Raw genomic sequence first — 12,115 nt, forward strand, 5'->3', positions numbered from 1 at the left:
CTTTGGAGGTATGCTGTTTAAATGACGCATGCATCCTAAGTGTCCAAAGCCACAATCCAATCCTAAGGACTGGAGCACAGCTTTTGTGTAGCTTCCAGACTCTTAGGACACATGCATCATTTAAACAGCATACCTCCAAAGTGGCCCGAAGCAGCTTTATTTTGGCCTGTCTATATGGGGCCTTAGGTATCTTTCACCCTACATAGTTACACACTTTGATCCCACCCTAACTGCCATGTCAGCATCCTGTGGAGTCCTGAGGTTTGTAAGTTTGGTAAGAGGCACCAGGGGAGTTCCCTGGCTGAGGATGCTAAATACCCCACGAAACCACAAATCCCAGGTTTCTATATGGTGGAATCAAAGTGCTGTAACTGTGTGTTGTGAAAGAGACTAGCACCAAATAGTTTGCACATCAGCCTCAGGCAAAAAGCCAATCACAGGATCCTGGTTTTATTTTATATATTTTTAAAAAAGCAGTGCCGAACAAACACTATACAAGTCAGCGACTGCTGGCACAATCAACTTTCCCACCCCTTAAAAATGCGTATTTCCTCCCATTCCTGGTCATTCCATCCCAGCCCATCCCAGTAAACAATATTGCCTATTTAGAAACTTAATCCAAAGTTAATTCTTTACAAAAACAAATAGAGAAATCCGTTTTGCTTTTCCATTTGCTACCTAATAAAGCATTCACATTTCAGGCATTTAATTTCAATATTAAAATTTCATAGAAATCTAGGATTTTTTTTTTTTTAAAAGTGCTTGTTAAGAAGCTAAAGAGTAGGAGAGAAGTTTGTGGATTAAACCAACTTGCTGCTATACCCTTTTGCCTATGTATTATACTGACAGATATGAGGCGGGGAGTGGGCAGGAACCCAACATAATTTAAAAGGGAGCAGTCAGGTATTTATGGGGCTGGGGAAATGTTTGATCCCAGTTTCAATTCTTTGGTCCTTCAGAAAACAAAAGTAAAAATAGACAGACAGACTGCATTGTGGTGCTGCATGTCAACAGGCTTTTTCTCCCATACAATTTATGTTACATCCCACCAGCAAAGCCACTTGCCAGTGGATACTGAGGGAGAGGGGAAGAGAAATCTTACAACCAGCAAGACTCTACAGAGCCGCCAGCCCAGGTCTTAAAAACAGGACAAAGTAACTACTTCTAAGTGACACTTTAGGAGACCAGCAACACATCTAACACCCCTTGTAGGATTCAGTTGGAATTACATAAAGCAGTGGCATTTCAGGACAAAACAAATTGTCCTACAAAGTCATTGTCACACTATGGACAATCACACAGAAAGGCAGAGGAAGCAATAAAACACAATGTTTACAAAACTAAGTGTTACAAACCAGTTACCACCAAAGAGCCTGAAAATGGCTGGAGTTCTGTATAAACACTGTAGATCCAATTCAAAGAGTTTTATTTCCTATGATCTTTAAATTAGTTACCAAAATAGTTTAGTACATTTCCAGCAGAGTATTACTCCCCCATAATTTAAATTTATGTTTGTGTATTTGTTTCTAAAAATGTTCACGTTTTAAACGAGCAAGCTTTCCTTAAGACTGAGACATGTTTGCTGGCCTTGGAGACCAGGATATGCCTCATGGCACAGACATTCAAAGGCTACAACCAAAAACAACACAACCACAAGAATCAGCCAGCATTATCTCTCCATAAAAAAAAAAAAAAAAAAAAAGAAAAAGAAAAAGAAAAAAAAAAGCCAATTAGGTGTTTGTTTGTTTTTAAAAAACAGATACTAGTACAATATACACATTGAAAAAAAGCAATTTTACGGAACATAAAAGTTAATTAAAAAAAACTAAAACAGAGCTGCACTTTGAGATCATCTGGGAATGCATATTAACCCTCCAAATATGGGAGGGTGGAAATATGGAAGCAAATCTAATGATGTACTTGCATTAAATATGGAAACACTTTGGAGGAAAAACCTGACAGTGTATAGCTGGATTATTCTTATGAAAAAACAAGGGTTACTTGAGTTTCCAGTGCTTTTTCAGGTTGGGGAAAGACTATTGCAAACAAAGCAGAGACTGGTGAGCAAGGGAGTGAGATTATAATTCTAAATATTACACTTTACAAGTTAAACAAGCCCCAGTGCAAAATGACAGATTAGAGTCCTTCTGGACTGGGCTGTTGCTTTTCATTGTCTAGAGGCTGTTGCAATATTTGAACAAGTTGTAACAAACTGCAGTGGGAATTGAACCACTCAAGAACTGCAGAACAACACATTTACTGGATACAAGTTTAAAACATAAGTATCTAAACCACAAATTTCATTGCATGTCAGTCTGATTTAGGCCCCAATGTCAATTTTGAGAAGTTCAATATACATAATCAAACTTTTAACACATAATTAGTGAGTTAAGACCCTTTCATAAGGCACTCTGGATCGAGTGCAAATTTGTTCACAAAGGAAGTTATTAGCCAAGGTGGCAAACCTACATATATTTACCAGGAAGCAACCCCCAATGATTTCAATGGGACTTACTTTTGAGTAAACACGTTTTGCAAGATTCTTTTAAAATTGATTTAACGTCTGCTCAGAGCTTGGAAATCTAACTCATGCTGGCCTACAACAGCACAAGAGACAAACGGATAACCCAACTCTCTGTTGCTCAGGACCTAAAAAGGCTATTGTCCATGTTCTAGTGTAAAGCTAATCCTATGTGCTCCACCTATAGAACACACTGTGTGCCCAAGTAAGAGGTGGGGTAGATTAAAAGTAGTCATTGATGTTCATAAAAAATGGCTACCCATGTTTGTCTGATGTACTGCAGTTCTCTAATACATACATGTACAATATTACGAGGAATGCATTTACAGATTCAGGCTAGTGGGGCATCTTGGGGGATAAACACCATCTTCATGGATGTTTAAGCTGACAGGAACCCAATCAAGGAAGGAAATCTGCAGCCACAGTAAAAGAAAAGAGGAGAGCAATGGGTACAGTATCTCTCTCATTTTCAGCCTGCTGCCCTAATGCAATGTCAGAAGTTCAGGAATCATATGCCTCCTCCCCCGTCAAAGACTTTCTGGACTGTGCAAACACAGTGAAGCCTATATACACTCAAGAAACACTCCCTTCTGCTGGGAACCAGTCAGAGAGGCGACTGATGCACGGAATGAATAGAATTGATCCCTGAAGAACAGCCTGTGCAGATGCCCACAGATAGTTCAAAAGGCTCCATGAATGAGAAGATTTCCTTCATCACAAGAAAAAGGAATGTATTTGGGAAATGAAGCACTGTGGACTCTCTTCCTTCCTTCTCACAGTACTTCAAGTGTGACCTTATGGCATTTCACTACACATTTTTCAAAAGAATGTGTTGGATTAGGAACTTAACTGCCCTCAACACCTAGCAGTTTGAGAGAGGATATTCCATCCTCTTAAATGCTTCATTAATTTTACCTTACTGTTTTGCCTTCACCCACTGCCACTTCCTAGTTGTTCACTCTTTGTTAAACATTTGGAGAATCTGTCTCTTGCTACCAGAGACATTTGAATACAAGGGTCCCTGGATATTTGTAAAGCTTTGTTCTCCTGCCCCACCCCTGGTTCTAAGATATTGTTCCCCACTGCTCCTCACCACTATTACCCTGCAGAAGTGAAAAGGGTGGGAGAATTACATTTGAAATCAGCTCACAACTCCCAAACATCTGTAGCTGGGCTATGTAGGTGTTAACTGTGGAAATGAACAGGAAGATTATTGGTAGCTAAAGATATTTACCCTGACAAATACCCTCTCTTTTCTCAAGCTTACTACTACCTCCATTTTCATGCTGGCGTTCATCACAGCTTACTTCATGCTAGCAATATGAAGCACTGATGATCCTGCTCTGCCAATATCTGGATCACCCTCGTGTAGCACAGAACTTAGCATTGGGACCCTTCTCTGCACTACACTGGGCACTACTGCTTGCTACTAATACACCGGCTACAGTGCAATACATGGAGAGAAACAGCTGGGAAGGGAATATATTATTTTATCAATTTGTTCTTTTCCACTGGCAAATATTAGTCCAATACTGAACAACCTGAGGTCAAGTGAGCCAAGTGCAGTACCACCTGTGTACTGCAGTTTGTATTCAGATACTACACCAGCCTGAGTCTATCAATCTCAGCTAGAGTAGACCCACTGCATAAACTGGATTTCCCTATATGCTGAATCATCACTGAACAATTGGCCTATTCTATTTGAGACTAACCCATAGGATTTAGACTTCCTTCTCTACACTTCTACGCAGATAACTGGGACGTTTCTTCATGAGGCAGAATAAAAACTGCCTCTATTAAGCTATCAATCAAGACAAATCCTAGCAAGGTCCCCCACCTTTAGTTACCAAGAACACAGACTGTTTCAAGAGTGCCTATACATCTCTGCCTCTATCTCCTACTGAAAATGCATCCCATGTGCATTCAGTCATGACTCTGAAGCACACAGTCATTGCCAAGACAAAAGAGACTACCAAAGCAGAATGCTCCTCTTTACAAAGGTCTGCCTGGCAAGTGCAACCAAAATCTCAGTTACATGTCAGTGATGGATAATGCTTGTAAGAAAAATATGACGATCAGCTGGCATTGTCTCACTGGTCTGCTCTCATTTTCTGTCCTTTTGCTGTTTTAGTATAAACCTATCAAACTGTAAAGAGAAAGTAATCTTTTCTACTGTGAAGTTTCTTGTGCTTACTGAAGGCCAGCAAGAGTTCCAGACAAGTGAAGCTCTGAGCAGGCAGGGACTGCAAAGCAGCTTCTACTGCTGGGTCAAATGTATGTCTGGTGCTTTAAATTACCAAATGATGACAGCACAAGAGGCAAGAGATGGGGGATGAAGTCATGATTAGAAATTTGATTTCCATCTTTCTTCCCCCCAGAAGTCTAGTCCTCACTCTGGAAAGCACTTGCAAGCCCCTCTTCACCCTTCCCTCTAAGTCTCTCTCCTGAAAAAAGACTTTTAAAAGGTTACATTCTAAGTGAAAGAAAGTAAGAAAGTAGTAGTAGTAGTAGTGGGGGACAGACTCTGCAAATGGCCCTTTGATCTAAGTTAAAAACAGCTCTAAAAGTCCCTAAGGAGTTAGAATTAGTGGGGACTGGGTGAAGGAGGGAGGAACCTCTTAAATGGGAGATGCCACGTATTAAAAAGTGCTCTGCAACTAATTTTTGTTTTTATGTATATATATATATATATATGTTCATATATATATTCATATTATATTTTATATATATATATAAAGTTAAAAAGTTCTATATGATATGCTAAACCAAATGTCCTAGAAGGGTCACGACTGGAGAGCGTGTGACCTGTTAGGGTGGCAGATGGGACATTCACCCTCCTCAGCACACGTTTCACACAGCACAGTATGTTGGCACGGTAGTACCACCCGGTTCTCTTCCTGGCACTTGAGGCATTTCACCGACTGCATCTGAAATACTGCCTGAAAAGAGAAGACCATGGGTTGGGGGTGGGTGGGATAGGGGGGCAGACCAGAAGGGACTGTCAGTGAAAACAAAATGGAAGTCAAAGATAGCAAATCTACATTCAAAAGGCAGTTGCTAAAGCTCAGCAGCTTTGTGGAGCCAGCAGGCAAAAGGGCAACCTTGACTGAGATCATGGTATCTTGGTATCTAGCTCCTGGTAGAAACTACTCTTGCATAATGTCTTGGTGAAGCCATCAAAGGGGGCAGGGGGGATGATCTGATCTACAGTTATGCTTACAGAGGACCCAGCCTGCATTTCTGGACCTGCAACTTGGCAAGGATGCCTTTTCCACAGTAGTTTCACGAAGTATACAGGCAAGGCCATAAAATCTCACATCCCGACCCACCTTTGTCAGTGATCCACCCAGTGAGCTGTGTTCATGTTGCCTCAGACAGCCACCTAAACTGCCCACCCTATTCTCATAGGCACATCCGTGGAGAGAAAATGTACATAGGTAGTCTTTGTCCAGCAGGGAAATGGAAGAAATGGGACATCCCACTGACTCTCTCCCCAATTTTGCTTTATTTCCTGCACTAAATAGATGCTATCTATTATTAACAGATAATAGGGGAATCAAATCAAAGTTGTGAATATTTTTTTTAAAAAAAGGAAACGGAAACAAAACAAAAACATAATTTTTCATGGGTTTTTTGGGTTATGTGGCCATGTTCCAGAAGAGTTTATTCCTGACATTTTGCCAGCATCTGTGGCTGGCATTTTCATAAGATGCCAGTCACAGATGCTGGCGAAACGTCAGGAATAAGCTCTTCTAGAACATGGCCACATAGCCCAAAAAACCCATGAAAAACTATGGATGCCGGCCACGAAAGCCTTCAACTTCACAGAACAAAAACAAAAAGGCAAGATCCTGGCAAGTGCTAGTAAATAAATACCCCCTTCTCCAAAATAATGGAAAGAGAGACTAGGTGGTGATGGGAGGCTGCCTATCCCAGACAGTGCATTCGACAAGTTGCAATCATTTTGTAGGAGCCTTATATGTGCTTTGTTCTTAGATATCAGGCAGCTCCTCCTCCGGCTTAGAGAACAACTGTCTTTCTTGTCATCATGGTTCAGGAAGCCTTGCCTGCTAGCTATGAGCACCTTGAAGTAAAATGACTCCCAACCTTGACAGAGAAATAACATATGTCTTTGCTGGCAGTGTATGAACTCATAGCAATAGCAATAGCATTACATTTCTATACCGCTTATCAGTGCACTTAAACACTCCCTAAGCAGTTTACAAAGTGTAAGCTAATTGCCCCCAAAAAGCTGGGTATTCATTTTAGCAACCTCAGAAGGATGTAAGCCTGAGCCGAGCCTGAGCCCTTCACTAGTATTGAACTAGCAACCGTATGGTTTGTGAGTGAGTGGCTCCAGTACAGGCATTTAACCACTGCACCACTAGGGCTCATACATTTCAACTTCACCATGAGAGACTTCTTATTTAGGGAATATAAAAAGTAATCAAAGTTAATAGTGGGCAAAATCTTCCTTGCTCAAACCCACCTTATCTACTCTTTCCAGGTTGGCACGCAGCTGTTTTTGGAGGTTGTAGAGTGTGGAGAGGGAAAGTGTTTCTAAATCAGAGAGGGCACGCAGGAACTGGGGGTCCTGACCAGTGTGGATCCTCTCAATTTCCTCCTGGAGTTTCTTCACTTGCAGCTCCAAGGCCTCCCTCTGCTCTCGGGCTAGCTCACATTCTATGGTGGCCGTGCTGGCGCGATCATTAGCCTCCTCCGCTTCTTTTTTCCAAGCATCACAGGCCTGTGTGTGCCAGAGGAAAGAAAAGGAGGATAAACACTTGACTTTGTCTGTCACCTGGTCATCAGAGACAAAACAATCTTTTTTTCAGCAATGAGTAGTGGGGCTGTGGGTGGAAATTCTCTCAACTTCCTATTTTAAATTCTTACTGAAGCATTTATTCCTTTGAAACCTACATTTTGGACCATCTGTCTAACCCATAGAAACCCAATTCACATACAGTCTGCTCTCAATATCCACAGATTCTGCAGTGACAGAGTCAATCAATCACAGCTTGAAAATCCCCCCAAAAAAATATTCAAAAAAGCAAACTTTGATTCTACCATTTTATATAATAGATACCATTTTACCACGCAATTGTATTTAATTGGACTTGAGCATGCACAGATTCTAGTATCCACAGGGGTCCTGGAACCAAAACCCAGTGGATACTGAGGGCACACTATATAGGCATTTGTGGAAAAATTCATGACAGAATTTTGCAAGCAAACTGACTATGGGCACAGTATTGGTCAGAGGAGCACACACATCTTTGATTTTAGAGTGGTTTCTCCTCTTCGGGGGGCGGGGGGGGGGGCAATCATATGAACTGGCTTGAGTATACTGCTCCTTGAGTTTGGCAGGCAGGTTTGTTCAGCACTCTTGTTTTGCTCATGCTCTCTTTGTGTAGCACATTCATTGCCCAAGAGAGGAGTCAAGGCATTTTGTGAGTACACCCCTTAAGCTAGTGAGATACATTCATGTGTACAGACCCCACAGAGACACCAAGTTTTCCCATACCTCCTCTACAGCTCATTTCAATTGCACTACATAACAAGAAGAGAACAGGAGCAAACTGGTCAGCTTGAAGTGGAGGGCCCCATCAAGACTGTTCAGAGGAACAATCAAATTCAACACAATCCATGTAAAAATTAAGGACACAGCCTGAATTGCTAGCCAGTATGGGAAAACTCACTTCCCCAGAGGAAGCCCACCCAGTGCTTGATTTAAAAGATAACTTGAGGAAAGGAGGGAGAGGCTCAGCACTCCTTTCAATCTCAGGGCATAAAAAGTGAACAGAAAAATACAGCATTAAACAATTAGAATGGGGTACCCAAACATCCACTGAATAAGCCAAGAAAGTTTGGATAAAACATTTTCAAATCTAGTTCACAATTTACAACCACCTCCTCAAAATCATCTATTGCTCTTAATCCACTTCTTTATCCACCTGCAAACAGGCCTTTCAAAGCATTACTGGAGGAATTACATTATAGCATTGCACAGCCCGATGCCATCTGTGCCTCTTGTCTAGGACCTCAAGCTTCTAACTAGACTGTTAGGTGGACTCCTGTTAGGTGCACACTACCTGTTTGGCTTGCTTCCAAGATTCTTCCCACTGTTTTATTGTGCTGTTAGCTTCATCTAATTCCTGTCGCAACCTGGCCAACTCAGCAGCACCTGGACCTGACAGAAACGCAGGCGAGGTACTGGGTGAAAAACTTCCAGAAGCAAAGTGTTCCCATATGCTGCTGTTCATTCCATTTAAACCTGTTTCGTGCAGAGACAGGGAGTAAAAGTGTTATGTCACACATTTTGGCTTACCCCTTTCCTTGCCCAACATTACTTTGGAAAAGGAATAAGTACATCTTATTCCACCTTTCAGAGGGCAATAATGCATTTCATAACCCTGCATGCCCCTGCATTTTGGTCTTATACTTTGGCTTTCAGGAGGAGGAGGAGGAGGAGGAGGAGGAGGAGGAATGGCAGCCTAATTATTTCCTAATTAAACAAAGGAAGATGTGTGGCATTCTTGGGGAAAGAATATCCTGACTACTGCATCTAACCCACAATGGAGGTATAGATAGAGGCGAGAAAGATGCAGCAGATAGGGCAAATTCCTGCAAGTCAGACAGAAAACCCCAGCACTTTTAAAACATATAGGCAAAGAAGTGTTAGTGAAGGCACAGGCTTGATTCAACATGTATGGATACTTAAGAACAACATTCATCCCATAGTTATTACTTCACTTGTCAATGTAATCAGGCCTTGTGTTCTCACAATGGAAATTTAGCTCTGAAAGGATGCTCAAGGTTCTCTCTTCCTAAATTCTAATTACAATTGCTTCATTTTACCAAAGCCATAACTGTTTAACAGATTGAAGACTGAACCACTGTCTCTAGTTATCTAAATACTTTACAGAATAACCTATTTCAATATTTGGAACCTATAACAGTCCTGTTTTTAACCATATTGAATTAATCAGTGCAAACAAGTCTTATATCATTTTGAGCATCCATAGTTTGCTCTCTGTTGCATTAATTCAGGTGCTAATTGAGAAATCAGTTCGTCACATGTGAGCAACATGCTCATAAACCAGTTCTCAGAATAAAAGAACATCATCCAATATTAGGAAAATAAGGGCTACTACATACATTACATTTTAAAGAAGGAGTGCAAAAAATGCAGTTTTCCAGATGTCATTGGATTACAACTCCCATCAGCCCAGGCAGAACAGCCAGTAGGAATGACAGGAGTTGCAGTCCAACTCCTCCTGGCATTGTCCATTGCTGCTTTAAAGCATATAGCTAAAATGTGAAGTACGAGAACAACAGATATGTGCTGGGGGGGATCTGTTTCCAGCAGGTATATTAATCAGAGAATAGGCACTGGCTATTTTTCCTCTCCATGGTACACCCAATGACAAACCTAGAATTGTTGTTGCAAATTATAAAATGTCTCTAAGGATCAGATCCACCTTGCCAGAGCATCTCATCAGCTACATCAAGATGAAACCAATAGTATACAGTCTCTGCTGTGCTCTATAAGAAATTGCATAGGAAATATATTAGTTTGCATAGACAGTTTTTGGCTTTGCTTTTATAAAGTCTGCAGAGCAGCAGGGACTACTTTTTCTACCTTTCAGCCAGAATGGCATACATCTTACCCTAAATGTGTTCATGTAAGGTAAGATGCACTAAATGGAAAGCCTAGAAAAATATTTATAACATTACTCTGAACATTTTAATTATATATATATATTTGCACTGAATTTAAATCATGGCTTGGTTTGAACTGTAAGATCAGGACATTGTTCGCTTGAGCTGAAGTTACATTATTAAGAAGCATCATGAGTGTAAGTTCATCATGATTCCAGTCTAAAGGCTTGTAAAAAATCTGGCCACAACAGAGAAGCCTTGTCAAGGGCATGCATGATTGTAGAACATCCAAACCATATAAATTCTACATTGCTAATAAAAACAGAAACTGTTTCTGAAAATACCATATATTTTTAGCCTCAGTCCCAATACTTTGATTTGCTATCATGTTACTGCTGACACTGGTTTTTATATAAGCAAGCGGACTATCTATGCTTCTATGTAGGAATGAAAATTATGTAACAAAACTGCTAACTGAGAAGACGCTTTCCACTGATCGGTAGCCTAATGAGAGTCAATAATACAAATGTCTTGCAATCCCACACATATCTACTCAGAGGTAAGCCCCAGTTGGTTCAATGGGACTTACTCCCAAGGAAGTGTGTAGAAGGCTGCAGCCTTAATATTTTCTTTTCAACAGGGTGTGCTCATACACTCCCTGGCTAGAGATCCTATATGCAGGAAGTCATGGATGATGCAAGGTGAGCACATGCATGCCTGAGCACATGTAATCCTTCTGTGGAAGGGGAGAGATTATCCAAACTGAGTACATACATGCACAAAAACACTTACTGCAAAAATTACTGTAATTTTAACTCTTGGGAAGCCCTGGGAACATGTTTAAGAGTATGTTTAATTCGCTGAAATAAATAAAGCAAAAACTGTTTATACTGTTGTTTATACTGCTTGCCATATTATTTTTTTAACTGGAAAGTTTTATATGCCATATTTTCTCTCTCGAAAAGTGTGTGTGACTCTCTGCCAGCATGCATACAGCATCTCTGGCTGGTTAAGTGTGTAAGTGGTACCTCTGCAGTACTTAAAATGAGTCTGAAAAGGATTCCAATATATGGGGCAGGACCTCCTTTTGTATAAAGCATGTGATTAAACAGATGTGACAAGACAAATGTGAATAAAAACATGAAGAAGCAACTAATATTCTTAGTTTTCAGGCATACTGTCCTTCCTGCTGTACTCCTTTCCCATCGCCCATCTTTCTTCCCTCCACTCCTTCCTGTGTGTCATATCTCAACTATGGGTGCTCCCAGACAAGGACACAATCCTCCTGTCTCAATTCATGGAATGGGAGTGAGGGGCAGAAGCAGTCTGGATGGTATCATCTTCTATTTCTTTTCCACCATTTCTGTTTCCCCCAACCTTCTTCAAAAGAAATCAACTGGGGAGGAAAAGGCAGAAGAGTTGTACAGTCTCTGGACTGATAGCAAATGGAAGCAAAATGCTTAGAAGTACCCTCTTCAGACGCAACACTCTCATCTTGTACAATAGTGACAGATAACAAAACATTTTGCACCCCTAGAGTAGGCCTCTAGCCCTACTGTGTTTGTTGTGGTGGTGGCAGAATTTTTTTCATTGAAAACAAGGTGTGTAAGATGTATGAGCATTGTTTCTGCGGCTAATGGCGCTTCTGGGTGTATCTCAGAATCCCCAAGGCATGAACCTGTCTTGGGGGATTCTGAGATACTTCCAGAAGCATCATTAGCCTCAGAAACAATGTGCATACAGCCTACACACCTTGTTTTCAATGGGGAAAAAAACATTCCTAACTGCTCAGGAGAGCAATGACCATCTACTAATAAGTATATCAATAGCAATATATCAATTAATTATTCACTTCTCATACACTTTGAAGAGTTTACTTTTTAAGATTAGGATTGTAAGCAAGGTACACATAGCCTGGAACACTAGTTTCAG

The 12,115-nt window shown here is 40.8% G+C and overlaps 1 protein-coding gene across 5 annotated transcripts in view; it reads right to left on the minus strand.

Moving 5' to 3' along the window:
- Window positions 1-1,730: 1,730 nt before the first annotated feature.
- Window positions 1,731-12,115, minus strand: part of UNK (unk zinc finger) — a 95,087-nt gene continuing 84,702 nt past the window's right edge. For all 5 annotated transcript variants that reach the window (XM_089535940.1, XM_089535921.1, XM_089535950.1 and 2 more), the window contains 3 exons: window positions 8,614-8,795; window positions 7,011-7,268; window positions 1,731-5,460 (listed from right to left, as the gene is read on the minus strand). In XM_089535940.1, the coding sequence (XP_089392066.1) occupies window positions 5,305-5,460; window positions 7,011-7,268; window positions 8,614-8,795 (596 nt within the window). In that variant the 3' untranslated portion in view covers window positions 1,731-5,304. The remainder of the gene's footprint in view (window positions 5,461-7,010; window positions 7,269-8,613; window positions 8,796-12,115) is intronic.

The sequence above is a fragment of the Sceloporus occidentalis genome, unplaced genomic scaffold, assembly GCF_023333645.1.
Source record: "Sceloporus occidentalis isolate IW3139 unplaced genomic scaffold, rSceOcc1.0.p SCAF_1, whole genome shotgun sequence".
Lineage (NCBI taxonomy): Eukaryota > Metazoa > Chordata > Lepidosauria > Squamata > Phrynosomatidae > Sceloporus > Sceloporus occidentalis.